The 15,812-nt window shown below is 52.5% G+C and overlaps 1 protein-coding gene across 2 annotated transcripts in view; it reads left to right on the forward strand.

Moving 5' to 3' along the window:
• Nucleotides 1-911: 911 nt before the first annotated feature.
• Nucleotides 912-15,812, forward strand: part of PRKD2 (protein kinase D2) — a 36,970-nt gene continuing 22,069 nt past the window's right edge. Inside the window, exons 1-6 of one of the 2 annotated variants that reach the window (XM_064381139.1) lie at nt 912-1,209; nt 1,490-1,894; nt 4,019-4,157; nt 5,579-5,710; nt 11,937-12,091; nt 12,198-12,420. In XM_064381139.1, the coding sequence (XP_064237209.1) occupies nt 1,655-1,894; nt 4,019-4,157; nt 5,579-5,710; nt 11,937-12,091; nt 12,198-12,420 (889 nt within the window). In that variant the 5' untranslated portion in view covers nt 912-1,209; nt 1,490-1,654. The remainder of the gene's footprint in view (nt 1,210-1,489; nt 1,895-4,018; nt 4,158-5,578; nt 5,711-11,936; nt 12,092-12,197; nt 12,421-15,812) is intronic. The other variant, XM_064381140.1, reaches the window with a different exon arrangement.

Genomic DNA, 15,812 nt, shown 5'->3' on the forward strand with positions numbered 1-15,812 from the left:
CCCCTTTCCGCATATTATTAGAGACAGCCACTACTTTCTGAGCTGCTGCGTTCCAGGCACCTGTGTACCACTGCATCGGTCCCCATCATCCTACGTGGGGTCAGTCCTATTACAGTCCCTTCTAACAGAGGGACTGAGGCTCACAGAGGAGAAGACACTCACCTAAAGTCACAAAGACACGCACACGACTGCACATCCCTAGGAGACTCTCCATCTATGAAGTGTGGGTGTGCCGCCTTCCCTTCTGGGCAGCCCCACACCGTCCCAAGGCGGGATTGGGGTGGTCGTGGGGATGGACCCTTCCCACCCATCCTCCAGTTAGCGCCATGCACCTTGCCCACCAACGCTGCAGACAGATCTGAAGCGAGGCCTTCCTGCCCATCTGGAGGCCTCGGTCTTCCCCATCTGAGAAATGGGCTGGGGACGCGGGGGAACGCTCTGCAGCACCCCCTCCCCTGGGCTGGGACGCGGCGGGAAGGGCAGGGCGAAGCTCGTACAACAGAGAGGCCGAGCCCAGGGAGTTGGCCGAGACCTGACACCAATTTCCCACTCCGTCCCCTCCGGTGGGCGCCGGACGCCCGCCAGCCCGAGAGGGCGCCCCTCCTTGGGCTAGTGGCCTCCAAGCCCGACGCCCGCGACCGGCGGTGGGTGGGGGTGTCTCCCCTCCCCGTCTAGCCCAGGGAAAAGTTAACTTTCCAGATTTAGCTGTGCTCAGGGAAGGAGTCGGTCCCGCCTGCCCGCCCTCCATCTCCCACACCATCCCTGGCCCCTGACCCGGCCGGCGGAGGTCCAGCCCCCAACTCGGTGGCTTCGGGCCCGCCCTCCCCTTCCGCCCCCGGCCACTCGGCAGGCTCCGCCCCCCCTGACGTCACCGAGGCCCGCGTCGATTGGTCGACTGCACTGTCGCTCCGGACACTTCCTCCTGGGCCGCCGCCGCCGACTTAAACTTTGGAGGGGGAAAAAGAGCTACCCGCGCCTGGCGACCCTCCCTGCCCCCTCACCACACCCCGCCGCCGGCAACGCCCCCTTCCTCACAGCTCCCGACCGAACTTTTCTCCAACTTCCGCGACCCGTGAGATTCCCTGCTACCTACCTCGGCCCTCGGGACCCCTCTGCCCATCCCCGGGCCGGTCGGGGTTCCTGCGAACCCCTTTATCTCTGGGATCCACTCGGTCCCCGACTCAGAGACTCCTGTCCTCCACCCCCAAGGTGAATCCCCCGGGCCGCCTTCTGAGTGGGATCCTGTTCTTGGAACACTGGATCCTGGAATTCCCTCTGCCCCCTTCTCAATCCCTCCTCTAGGGAAGGGGCCTTTGAATCGCGAGCTCTCCTGATCCCTGCGACCCCGACCTACTAGATTTCCCCTCGGGCTTCTTGGAATCTCTTAATCGCTGGGACCCCCAAACCACTACTTTTTTCCTTTCTGATCTTCTGGGAGCCCTGGATTCCGGGCCTCTGGCCCACGACAGTGCCTTCCTCTCTTTCCCAGGACCCCGCCATCCTCAGGTCCCCGCCGCCTGCCAGATCTCTTCTAGGATCCCCGCGCTCCCACCACCTGCTCACGAGATCCCGAGGATCTAGGACCCGTGGTCCCCCGGGGCCCCCCAGCAGGGTCCCGGGTGGGCGCCGGGCGGCCGGTCCCGGGCCTCCCCGCATGGCCGCCGCCCCCTCTTATCCCGCGGGGCTCCCTGGCTCTCCCGGGCCGGGGTCTCCTCCGCCCCCCGGCGGCCTAGAGCTGCAGTCACCGCCACCGCTACTGCCCCAGATCCCGGCCCCGGGCTCCGGGGTCTCCTTTCACATCCAGATCGGACTGACCCGCGAGTTCGTGCTGTTGCCCGCCGCCTCTGAGCTGGCTCATGTGAAGCAGCTGGCCTGTTCCATCGTGGACCAGAAGGTGAGGGCACCGGCTCACCAATCCAGTTTGGGGAGAGGTTGAAGGAGGGAGTGCTGGCAGAGGGGTCTGTGGCCTGGGGTGTGGAAGAGGAAGGGAGGGGACCTGAGCATTGGGTGTGATGGAGGGAAAGGGGGCATTGCTCCCCAGCCATTGCCCCTCACCCCACGTCCCTTTGAGAGAGGACTGGGCAGGGGTGGGGTGCCCCAGAGGCCTCCCCAAATTTCATGTCCCTGCATGTTGTTTTCTGTAGCAAACAGGGAGGAAGGGAGAGGCCAGCCAGGTGTAGAAAGGGGAGGAAAGGGCAGCAGATTTCGGGGGACCTCCACGTCCAGGCCCATTCCGGGCCTCCCATTTGGTGGAAACAGGAGAAATTGAACCCGGGCTGGCCATGGCGATCCGGTGACATGTGTGGGTGCAGGTGCTTGAGTTAGCTGCCAGGGGCAAGTGAGGTCTCAGCGCCCAGTTCTGCCCTTCACCAAGCCTGAGATGCGTGTGGAGGGGCAGCCACCCCTTCTGCACCCCTAGAGGCTCTAGGGACTGTATTCCCTTCTACTCACAGTGCTCTTACCCTGCTCTTAATTTCGGACACCACAGTCCCCAGGGTGGGCAGCTGGGCGTTATGAGGGGACCAGGTGGAACTCCACATCTGAATCCTAAAATGTTAAAAGTTCGAATAGGGCGTCTGTGTTGGAGTAGTGGACTGTACAAATGTGAGAATATTAGAACCACAAACTGTTGGACTAGGCATCCTGGGCCATTATGTTAGCGTTCAGATATTAGAATCTGAGGTTTGTGAAACAGTAAAACATTAAAACGTTGGAATGTTAGATTCCTAGAGTGTTGAATCCTAGAGAGTTAAAATGTTAGAATTTTGGAATGCTGGATGGAGGAAGTCCTTGAATGCTAAAGAATTCAAATACTAAATACCACAGTCCTAGCTTGTCAGAAGCCTAGAACATTAAAATATTAGATTACCGCTAATGTAGGTTATTGAAATCCTAAAATATATAGTGATACCAGGTTGGAATCTAGAATGTAGAATTCTGTAATGTGAGCATGTTGGAATCCCAAAATATCCAAATTCCAGAATCTTTGCAGACTCCTGGAAATGAATCCTTTGGGCTTCAGAGAAACATGAGGAACCAGGCCAGCTCCCCCATTCTCCCGACAAGGAAACTGAAGCTTAGATAAAGACTTCCCAGGGGTCAGAGCCAAGGCAGTCCTGACCTTCTAGGGGCTAGCTCTTAGCAGTGAGAACAGATAGGGTTTTACCCACCAAATACCCAGATGTAGCAGGCCCAGCTCCCCACCCCAACTCAGCCCACTTCATGGGAAGCTGGTGGCGGTGGGGGTACGGGGGCAGATTGTCCCTTGGGTGAACTTTGTCCAGTGCTCAGGTCCCCAGCCTGCCCCGCTCAGGCTTCACCCCAGTTTTATTTTTCTGCCAGGTCCAGGTGTGTTAGAGCCCCACACCTTCCTTCCCGAGGCCCCACCCGGGCAGTTTCACTTTCTGTTCTATCAGGTTTCATTTCCTGCCCCCTGGCCCCCCAAGCTGAGGGACCCAGGCACCTGGGTCCTTTGAGCATTGGGTGGGAGGCACCCTCCTCATCTCCAGCCCCTTCGAGTCCTAGACCCCCGCCCCCGCCCCACCACTTTCCCAGGAGGCTCGAAAAGTCCTCCTTCCAGCTCGCCCCGCCCCATTGCTGGGCCTCTAGCCAGGTAACTGGGACAACAATAGACAGATCCAGGAAGGAAGCTGGGGGGCGGGTGTGTGAGCCTGGGTAGGGGGCGCAGGCGAGGAGGTGTTCATTCAGCCTCACCGGCCCCCACCAGGTTCCGGAAAATTCGAGGTGTCCACGCTCCCGGAGCCACACTCCCTCCCACCCCAGTTCCCCCGTCCAGCCACCAAACCCACGCCGGTGCCCCCTCCCCGCACACTTGGGGTGCTGGCATCCTGCCCAGCTCACGCTGGGGTTGGGAGGGGGCAGGCAGGAAGCGAGGGCCTGCGGGGTCTCTGAGTTTCCGGGGGAAACAGCCGGCCCTGCCCTGGGTGGGTCACAGTCCGCCCGCTGCTGAAGGCGGCTCTGAGCCTTTCCTTCTCCACATCCCTCTCCCACCCCTCAGTTCCCTGAGTGTGGCTTCTACGGCCTTTACGACAAGATCCTGCTTTTCAAACATGACCCCACGTCGGCCAACCTTCTGCAGCTGGTGCGCTCGGCCGGAGACATCCAGGAGGGCGACCTGGTGGAGGTGGTGCTGTCGGGTGAGAGGCGGTCGCCGGCCTGGGGGCGGGGCCGGGATATCTGGAGGAGGAGAGGGTAGCCGGGTGTTGGGATGAGAAACGTCCTAGAAGTTCGAGGCCAGTAGTTCTGCAAATTAGACTCCTCTGGGGGAGCCTTTCCCACCTACCACTCCTGAATGGGTAAATGCACTGTGGTGCATTCACGCTGCGGCCTTCACACAGCACTTAGCATGGAGGAGCCACAGCAACCTACGTGCGTCTCACAAACATAACGCTGCGAGAGAAACTAGATGACAGACTACAAACCGTTTGATTTCCTGTGAAGCACAAAAAAGACAGATACAATGTCTCTCTGGAGTTAGAAGTCAGGAGAGGCCGGGTGCAGTGGCTCACGCCTGTGAGTCCAGCACTTTGGGACGCTGAGCTGGAGCTGGGAGGATCGCTTGAGCCCAGGAGTTCAAGATCAGCCTGGGCAACATAGTGAGACTCTTATCTCTCTCTCTCTCCCTCTCTTAAAAAAAAAAAAAAAAGGAGAGTAGGGGGCTTCGGGGAAGTTGGTTACTGAGTGGGGTCGTAAAGGGGCTTTTTAGGGACTGGTCTAAACTTCCATATATGGATCAGGATGTTGGTGACATGGTTTGTACAGTTTGAAAATTCATTGAGCTGTGCACTTGTGTGTTCTTTTCTGGACATATGTTATGCTTATTTATTTATTTATAAGACTAGTCAAGTGCAGTAGTGAGAAGAGAGAAAAGAGGAGAACAAGCAGTTTGCTCCATAACTGATTGTGTTAAACTTTAATAGTAAAAAATGGGCAAGTTGCACTGGCTCACACCTGTAATCCCAGCAGTTTGGGAGGCCGAGGTGGGAGGATCGCTGCAGCCCAGGAGTTTAAGACCAGCCTGGGCAACATCAGGAGACCCCGTCTCTACCAAAAATAAAAAAAAAAAATTAGCCAGGCAGGGTGGCACACGTCTGTAGTCCCAGCTACTTGGTAGGCTGAGGCAAAAGAATTGCTTGAACCTGGGAGGCAGAGGTTGCGGTGAGTCAAGATGGCACTACTGCACTCCAGCCTGGGTGACAGAGCAAGACTCCGTCTCAAAAAATAAAAATATTACAGTTCAGTAATGTTAAGTTCATGCACACTTTGTGCAGCCCATCTCCAGAACTGTTGTCATCTTGCAAAACTGAAGCTCCCTGCCCATTAAACAGCTCCCCAGTTCCCTCTCTGTCCCTGCCGTGGGCATAGGGATATAGGTGTTTTGTCCAGAGGTGGAGCTGTGATTTGAACCCAGGCAGAATGCAGTATGAGAGCAAAATAATAAAGGAAGGAAAGACCAAACCTTGAGTCTGGGAGGACTGTAAGAAATCTGGCAACGTGGGGTCTGGAAAAGCTTTGGCCTACCCCGGCTCAAGCATCCGCCCCTATTTGCCGTCTACAGCCTCGGCCACCTTCGAGGACTTCCAGATCCGCCCGCACGCCCTCACGGTGCACTCCTACCGGGCGCCTGCCTTTTGTGATCACTGCGGAGAGATGCTCTTCGGCTTAGTGCGCCAGGGCCTCAAGTGCGATGGTGAGAGCGAAGGGGTTAGGGGCGGGGCCGGGGGTGGGGTTCAGCTCTGGGGGAGGAGCCTAATAGTCCGGGCCTGCGGACCCCGTGGGGAGGAGGGGCGGGGCTCAGAGCTGGGGCACAGCCTAGGAAGTAATGGGAAAAAGTAAGGGCCCAGAAGCAGAGCTTGGGGAAGAAGGGGTGGGGCTGGGCGGAGGCTCGGATCTGGGGGCGGAGCCTAGGAGGTGGAGCGGGGAGGGACAAGTAGGGACCTAAGAACTGAGTCTTGGTGAGTAGAAGGGTGGCTGGGGAAGAGGGTGGGGCCTGTATCAGTCAGGGATCAAGCAGAGAAACAGATCCTGTAGGAGATATATATTAAAATATTTGTATGTGGCCGGGCGCGGTGGCTCACGCCTGTAATCCCAGCACTTTGGGAGGCCGAAGCGGGTGGATCACAAGGTCAAGAGATCGAGACCATCCTGGTCAACATGGTGAAACCCCGTCTCTACTAAAAATACAAAAATTAGCTGGGCATGGTGGTGCGCGCCTGTAGTCCCAGCTACTCGGGAGGCTGAGGCAGGAGAATTGCTTGAACCCAGGAAGCAGAGGTTGCAGTGAGCCGAGATTGAGCCATTGCACTCCAGCCTGGGTAACAAGAGCGAAACTCTCTCAAAAAAAAAAAAAAAAAAAAGATATTTGTATGCAAGGAATCAATTTATAGGATTGTGTGGGCTGGTTAGGCAAGTCAAATCCGGCCAGGCACAGTGGGGCAGGCCCGTAATCCCAGAACTTTGGGAGGCCAAAGTGGGTGGATCCCTGGAGACCAGGAGTTCGAGACCAGCCTGGGCAACATAACAATACTCCACCTGTACAAAAAATAATTAGCCATGCATGATGACACACACCTGTGGTCCCAGCTACTTAGGAGGCTGAGGCGGGAGGATCACTTGAGCCTGGGAGGTTGAGGTTGTAGTGAGCCCTGATTGCACCACAGCACACCAGCCTGGGTGACAGAGCGAGACCCTGGTTTAAAAAAAAGAAAAATCCATTCTATCAGGAAGGGAAAGTGAGAACTCTCAGGCACAAGCTGAAGCTGATGTCCACAGGTGGAATTTCTTCATCCGAGAAGTCTCTGATCTGCTTTTTAAAACATTCAGCTGATTGAATCAGGCCCACCTAGAACAAGAAGGATAATCTCTCCCACTTACAGTCAACTGATTATGGACTTTAATCACATCTAGAAAGTACCTCCACGGGGCCTTCCCTTCCTAGTTCTCCCCAGAGTCGGGAGAAGCTGGGTTGAGAGGGTGAAAAGAAAAAACAAACCTTCATGGCAACATCTAGATTAGTGTCTGAATGACTGTGGACCTTGTCTAGCCAAGCCGAAACATAAATGTGGCCACAGAGTCCACCCCTCGCCAAGCCGACACATAAACGTGGCCACAGGGTCCGCCCCTCGCCAAGCCGACACATAAACGTGGCCACAGGGTCCGCCCCTCGCCAAGCCGACACATAAACGTGGCCACAGGGTCCGCCCCTCGTCAACCTGGCACCTGTCTCGGTTTGTCAGGACTGCCGTAATGAAACACCACCGGCTGTGTGGCTTAAATGACAGATGTTTACTTCTCACCATTCCAGAGGCTAGAAAGACCAAGATCCAGATTCTGGCAGGGTTCTGTTTCTGGTGTAGCCTGCTTTCCTGCCTTAAATAGGGCCAGTATTTCACTGTGTGTTCACATGGGACACGGAAGGAGAGAGAGATCCCTGGTATCTCTTCCCTTTATAAGGAAGGCTGGGCACAGTGGCTTATGCCTGTAATCCCAGCACTTTGGGAGGATGAGGTGGATTGCTTGAATCCAGAGTTTGAGACCAGCATGGGTAACATGGTGAAACCCTGGCTCTAAAAAATACAACAAATTGGCCAGGCATGGTAGGGCATACCTCTAGTCCTAGCTACTCAAGAGGCTGAGGTGGGGGAATCACCTGGGCCAGGGAGGTTGAGGCTGCAGTAAGCCGTGATTGTGCCACTGCACTCCAGCCTGGGTGATGGAACACGATTCTGTCTCAAAAAAAAAAAAGGTCACCAGTCCCATTGGATTACAGCAACATTCTTTCAGCTTCCATTAACCTTAATTACCTCCATAAAGACACCATCTCCAAATATAGGGGGAGACACAGACATTTTAGTCCATAACAGCGCCCATACATGTCTCCTTAAATCATGGTTTAAAAACATACAATTCTTTTTTTTGAGACAGCGTCTTACTCTGTTGCCCAGGCTGGAGTGCAGTGGTGGGATCCTGGCTCACTGCAGCCTCCGCTTCCCAGGCTCAAGCGATTCTCTGCTTTAGCTTCCCGCGTAGCTGGGATTATAGGCGCGTGCCACTACCGCCTGGCTAATTTTTGTATTTCTAGTAGAGACGGAGTTTCACCACATTGGCCAGGCTGGTCTTGAGCTCCTGACCTCAAATGATCCACCCGTCTCAGCCTCCCACAGTGCTGGGATTACACAGTGTGAGCCACCACGCCCGGCCAAAACATACAGTTCTTTAAGCCAAGGTGTCTCAAGGTTCAGCCCAAGTGTCAAGATCTATAGGTCCTCTGTCCCTCTTACTCACGCTTCTGAGAATGTTGAAATCGGGGCTCTGCCTACAGATGAAGGCCACATACCTGCATTGGCTATGAGGATACACGACAGGTGAGGACCATCCATTCCTTCATGAGACCCTGTGCCTCCATTTTTATTTTTTTGTGAGACAGTCTCACTCTGTCGCACAGGCTGGAGTGCAGTGGCGTGATCTTGGCTCACTGCAGCCTCTGCCTCCAGGTTCAAGCAATTCTCCTGCCTCAGCCTCCCAAATAGCTGGGATTACAGGAGCGTGCCACCACTCCTGGCTAATTTTTGTATTTTTATGTCTTTTTGTTTGTTTGTTTGAGATGGAGTCTCACTCTGTCACCCAGGCTGCAGTGCAGTGGCACGATCTCAGCTCATTGCAACCTCTGCCTCCTGGGTTCAAGTGATTCTCCTGCCTCAGCTTCCTGAGTAGCTGGGATTATAGGCATGTGCCATGATGCCCAGCTGATTTTTTTGTATTTTAAGTAGAGACAGGGTTTCACCTTGTTGGTCAGGCTGGTCTAAAATTCCTGACCTTGTGGTCCGCCTGCCTCAGGCTCCCAAAGTGCTGGGATTACAGGTGTGAGCCTGGCTAATTTTTGTATTTTTAGTAGAGACAGGGTTTCACCATGTTGGCCAGGCTGGTCCCGAACTCCTGTCCTCAAGTAATCCACCCGCCTCAGCCTTCCCAAGTACTGGGATTACAGGCATAAGCCACTGCGCCCGGCCCCATGCACCTCCATTTTTACACAATGTGCCCTGCCATTAGAGGCATATTCTCTGATGTTCCATTGGGTATTAGGTCTGAGAGAGCATCTGCAGCTCTATGACTGCCACACTTGTACAAAAATCCAGATTATGGGCTGGGCGTGGTGGCTCACGCCTATAATCCTAGCAATTTGGGAGGCCGATGCGGGCAGATCATGAGGTCAGGAGTTCGAGACCAGCCTGGCCAACATGGTAAAACCCCATCTCTACTAAAAATACAAAACTTAGCTGGGCATGTTGGTGGGCGCCTGTAACCCCAGCTACTCGGGAGGCTAAGGCAGGAAAATCATTTGAACCTGGGAGGCGGAGGTTGCAGTGAACAGAGATTGTGCCATTGCACTCCAGCCTAGGCAACAGGGCAAGACTCTGTCTCAAAAAAAAAAAAGGAAAAAAGAAATCCAGATTCTCCAGTATCCTATGTTTCAGAGCATCATGCAGTCCTAAGTGTACTTGTATTATTTAAGGACTCTAGGCCTGGAGAAACTGATTCAGTGCATTCAAACTCTTAAAAATATCGCCATGGTCCACACACCATATCCAACTCTCACAGTCTCGGCATATCCAGCTTTGTCGTGCTACAGCCCTGGTGTCATCCAGTCCTAATGGGTTCTCAGCACAGACTTCACTGGCCGCATCACGGATGGTGGTCCCAGTTCCTGTGGTGTCAAGAGAAGCCCAAATGACTGCATTCCGACGGGAGGTTAACTCTATCCTGAGACTCATTCTGGGAGTTACAGATTCTGAAATTCTGGGAAGCCTATGAGCGATTCAAGGCCAAAACTGGGAAATGGTTCCTGTATGAGAAGACCATTTGCCCTGCGGAAGCTCTTCTTGCAGGGACATGGTTCTCCAAGCTTGCCTTCACGATGACAGCCTGTGGCCAAGACAGTGCCTACAATGAAGTATGGAGCTGGAAAGCCCAGAGCAGGCGGGTACCAGAAGGGCGTGCAAAGGCTGGAGGCACACCCTTCCCTCCAGAATGGAAAGCGATCCTAGAATTGTCTGGAATCACTGGAGATGTGTTAGAGCACACATGCAGGAGGTCCAGTGAGAAACGATGACTTGAGCTGATTTCTCTATGGATGAGGATTTTAAAAGATAAAACAGAAGGGCCGGGCGTGGTGGCTCACGCCTATAATCCCAGCACTTTGGGAGGCCGAGGCAGGTGGATCACGAGGTCAAGAGATCAAGACCATCCTGGTCAACATGGTGAAACCCCGTCTCTACTAAAAATACAAAAAATTAGCTGAGCATAGTGGCGCGTGCCTGTAATCCCAGCTACTCAGGAGGCTGAGGCAGGAGAATTGCCTGAACCCAGGAGGCGGAAGTTGTGGTGAGGCGAGATCTCTCCAGCCTGGGTAACAAAAGCGAAACTCCGTCTCAAAAAAAAAAAAGATAAAACAGGCAGGCACAGTAGCTCACACCTGTAATCCCAACACTTTGGGAGGCCGAGGTGGGAGGATCGCTTGAGCCCAGGAGTTCGAGACCAGCCTGGGCAACACAGCGAGATCTCATCTCTACCAAAAATAAATAATTATCCGGGCATGATGGCACTCACCTGTGGTTCCAGCTACTCAGAAGGCTGAGGCAGAAGGATTGCTTGAGACTGGGAGTTGAAGGCTGCAGTGAGCTCTGATTGTGCCATTGCGCTCCAGCCTGGGATACAGGGAGATCCTGTCTCTACAAAATAAAATAAAGATAATAACAAGTCATACTTTTGCCTAGTATGGTACAACGAACCGGAGTACAACTGAAAACTCTTTTTTTTTGTTTTTTGATTTTTTTGTTTTGAGACAGATTCTCGAAAACTCTTTTTTTTGTTTTTTGATTTTTTTGTTTGTTTTGAGACAGAGTCTCGCTCTGTCACCCAGGCAGGAGTGTGGTGGTGCCATCTCGGCTCACTGCAACCTTTGCCTCCCAGATTCAAATGATTATCCTGGCTCAGCCTCCTGAGTAGCTGGGATTACAGGTGTGTGCCACCTCGCCCAGCTAAGTTTTGCATTTTTAGTAGAGATGGGGTTTTGCTATGTTGGCTAGCCTGGTCTTGAACTCCTGACCTCAAGTGATCCTCCCACCTTGGCCTCCGAAAGTGCTGGGATTACAGGCGTGAGCCACCATGTGTGACACTACTAAGATTTAATCACACTACTTAGGGATCTCCTGGATTCCAGGTCTACAGAAAAGAGAAAGTGGGGTTTGGGGGGGGGTGGGTGAGCAGACCTGGAGGGGACGATGGTGACCTTAGGGGTGGGAGTGAGGAGAGGATTTTCTCTTGGAAAGTTGGGGCTGAGGAATGAGGGGAACCAGAGGGACCTCAGAAAAAGGAAGGTCAGGGCTAGAAGAGGGAACAGGTGTCTCCAGGGAGATGTTCAGGAGTTTTGGGGAGGACTGGAAGGAGGTGCTTACCATAGAGGATTGGAGCTGGGTCACAGCTTTGGAGGGGACTTTGGAGGTGTCCCCTGCTGCAGTGGGAAAAGGTGGGGTACAAGGCATGTTCAGGGACTGGGGGACAGATGGGGTGATGGCGGGGCTACAAGCGATAACTGGGGTGGAGCTTTGGCGGGGACCTTTGAGGTGTCCCTTGTTGGAGTGGGAAAACGTGGGGTGTGGGGCGTGTTCAGGGGCTGAGTGACATATGGGGTGATGGTGGGGGCTACAAGCTGGAACTTGGGACGGAGCTCTAAGGAGGGGTGGGCCTGGGGGGAGGGAGCTGGTGGACTTATGGGTAGTAGTGCCTTTTGAAGGAGGTTGTGCTAGGGGGTGAGGGGACAGGACCAGGTGGGAGATTGTGGGAGAGGGCAGAGCTTCTCCAGAAGGGACCTAGGAGGGGCAGATGCCAAGTTGCCTACTGTTTGGCGCCCCCTACAGGCTGCGGGCTGAACTACCACAAGCGCTGCGCCTTCAGCATCCCGAACAACTGCAGCGGGGCCCGCAAACGGCGCCTGTCATCCACGTCTCTGGCCAGTGGTCACTCAGTGCGCCTAGGCACCTCCGAGTCCCTGCCCTGCACGGCTGATGAGCTGGTGAGGGGATGGGGGATGAAACGGGTTGGTAGCTTGGGGATAGGTGATGGGGCCCAAGCCTGGGGTCAATATACTGATTTGTCCCTTCCATTCTTGTGGATGACAGAGCCGTAGCACCACCGAACTCCTGCCTCGCCGCCCCCCGTCATCCTCTTCCTCCTCTTCTGCCTCATCCTACACGGGCCGCCCTATTGAGCTGGACAAGATGCTGCTCTCCAAGGTCAAGGTGCCACATACCTTCCTCATCCACAGCTACACACGGCCCACCGTTTGCCAGGCTTGCAAGAAACTCCTCAAGGGCCTCTTCCGGCAGGGCCTGCAATGCAAAGGTTAGCCTGCTGGTCCGGGAGGTCAGACAGGGTCAGAGCCTTCCCCCAGCCCCAACCTGGGCTCATGGCGGAGGTTGGACAGGTGGTAGTGCCTTTTGGAGGAGATTGTGCTGGGGGTAGGGGAACAGGACCAGGTGGGAGATTGGGTAGAGAGAGCAGAGCTTCTTAAGAAGGGACCTAGGAGGGGCAAGGTCCCTTCTTGAGGATCTCAAGCCAGGTATTCTGAGCCTTGGGAGCCCAGGGCCTCAGAAGGGGAGAGCCCTGAATCCTGGCACTCTGGGACCTTTGGAATTCTGGAATCCTGGAACCTCAGTTGGTGTGCGTGTGTGTGTGTGTGTGTGTGTGTGTGTGTGTGTGTGTGTGTCTTTTGGAGACAGGGTATTACTCTGTCACCCAGGCTGGAGTGCAGTGCCACAATCACAGCTTACTGCAGCTTCAGCCTCTTGAGCTCAAATGATCCTCCTGCCTCAGCCTCCTGAGTAGCTAGGACTACAGGTGGTGCCACCACACCCAGCTAATCTTTAAATTTTTTGTAGAGAGAAGGTATCACTATAGTGTCCAGGCTGGTCTTGAACCCCTGGGCTCAAGCAATCCTCCTGCTCGGCCTCCCAAAGTGCTGGGATTACAGGTGTGAGCTACCACACCCAGTTGAACCTCAGTCTTTAGAACCTTGGAATCCTAGATTCATAAAATGCTTAGCATGGAATTCTAACGCAGTAGAATCTGAAAATTCTAGAATCAGGATCATAGGATTTAAGAATTCTGAATGATAGAATTCAGCTAAAATAACCACAGAACTTTAGACCACATCTTAGATCTCCCAAGTTTTAGATTCTCAGAACATTATAATTTTGTAACTACAAGGCTGGGCACGGTGGCTCACGCCTATAATCCCAGCACTTTGGGAGGCTGAGGCAGGTAGATCATGAGGTCAAGAGATCGAGACCATCCTGATCAACAAGGTGAAACCCCGTCTCTACTAAAAATACAAAAGTTAGCTGGGCATGGTGGTGCGTGCCTGTAGTCCCAGCTACTCGGGAGGCCGAGGCAGGAGAATTGCTTGAACCCAGGAGGCGGAGGTTGCAGTGAGCCGAGATCGCGCCACTGCACTCCAGCCTGGGTAACAAGAGTGAAACTCTGTCTCAAAAAAAAAAAAAAAAAAAAAATTTGTAACTACAGGGTTTGAGGATAATAGAAACATAGGAGCATCAAATTTGAGAGTCTTAGACGTCTAGAATACTATTGTAACCTAGAATCGTGGAAATTCTAGACTCTCAGAACTTTGAACTATCAAATTGAGAATCCAGCCAGGTGTGGTGGCTCATGCATGTAATTGCAGCACTTTGGGAGGCCAAGGTAGGTGGATCACTTGAGCCCAGGAGTTTAAGACCAGCCTGGGGAAAATGGTGAAACCCTGTCTCTACAAAAAAAAAAAAAAAAAAAAAAAAAAAAACCCTAAAAATTAGCCAGGTGTGGCAGCATGCATCTGTGCTCCCAGCTACTTGGGACTCTGAGGAGGGAGGATCGCTTGAGCCCAGGAGGTTGAGGCTGCAGTGAGCCATGATTGTGCCACTGTACTACAACCTGGGTGACAGAGCAAGACCTTGTCTCAAATAATAATAATAATTCTAGAACCTCAGAAGTCTAGTGTAAACATAGAAACATCCAACTCAAGAATTTTTTGGAACAATCGAATTCTAGAATCTGAGAAGTCTAGAACTAAAGAAGCGTAGAACATCAAATTCTAGAATCTTAGATATATAGAATCCTAGAACCCTGGAATCTGCAGATTCTGAAGTAGAGAAGTCTAGAATTATAGAACTGTTGAACTGTCAAATTTTAGAGTTGAGATATATAAAATCCTAAAATCTTGGACATTAAAGAGTCTTCCAAGTGTCGAATCATAGATGTCTAGACGTCTAGAAACTTGGACATCAAACTCTGAATCCCTAGAAATACAGAATCAGGCCAGGGGCAGTGGCTCACACCTATAATCCAGCACTTTGGGAGGCTGAGGTGAGTGGATTGCTTGAGCCCTGGAGTTCAAAAGCAGCTTGTGCAACAGGGAAAGACCCAGTCTCTACAAAAAAATACAAAAAATTAGCTGGGCGTGGTAATGCATGCCTGTGGTTTCAGCTACTCAGGAGGCTGAGGTGGGAGGATCGCTTGAGCCTGGGAGGCAGAGATGGTAATGAGCCAAGATTGTGCCATTGCATTCTCTAGTCTGGGTGACAGAGCCAGACTGTTTCTCAAAAAAATAAAGAAATATAGAATCATAGAACCTTCATAAAATAGGTTTTTAGTAAACTCTAGAATGTTTGATGTGTAGTGTCCCTAGAACCATGGAAATGTTGAACTCTACAGCAATGGTTCTCAACCAGGGACAGTTTTGCTCCTAGGGAGTGTCTGGCAAGGGTTGGAGATGGTTTTGTTTGTGATACTGGGATAGTGCTACTGGTATCCAGTATGTAGAGGTCAGAGAGGAAGCTAAACATCCTACGGTACACAGAGCAAGTACCCTAAAACAAGGAACTATCCTGGGAACTGTGTTAGTGGTAAGGGTTGAGGAACCCAGCCCTAGGGTATTCAAAGTCTACAGTCACAGCACCATTAGAACTAATTACACACATGCATCCACACACACACACACACACAATACACAGACACACAGACACACACATACATAATACACAGACACACATACACATACACACAGACATACATAATACACAGACATACATACATATACACATAGACACATACCCACACACAGACACAGACACATACACAGACACACACACAGACACACAGACACACACAGGCACACACACACATACACAGACACATACACACACATACAGACACACACACAGACACACACACAGACACATACACACACAGACACATACACAGACACATACACAGACACACACATACACAGACACATACACACACATACACAGACACATACACACATACACACACAGACACATACACACATACACACACAGACACACACAGACACACATACACACAGACACACACATACACACAGACATACACAGACACACAGAGACACACACACAGACACACACACATACATAATACACAGACACACATACATATACACATAGACACATACCCACACACACAGACATATACACAGACACACACAGACACACACACACACACATACAGACACATACACACATACACATACACACACAGACATACACACACAGACACACATACACATAGACACACATACACACAGACACACACACAGACACATACACAGACACACACATACACACATGTAGACACACACATACACATACACACATACACAAGCTGAGTGCGGTGGCTCACGCCTGTAATCCCAGCATTTTGGG

The sequence above is a fragment of the Aotus nancymaae genome, unplaced genomic scaffold (genome assembly GCF_030222135.1).
Source record: "Aotus nancymaae isolate 86718 unplaced genomic scaffold, 86718_ANA_hifiasm-v0.15.2.pri h1tg000028l, whole genome shotgun sequence".
In the NCBI taxonomy this organism is placed as follows: domain Eukaryota; kingdom Metazoa; phylum Chordata; class Mammalia; order Primates; family Aotidae; genus Aotus; species Aotus nancymaae.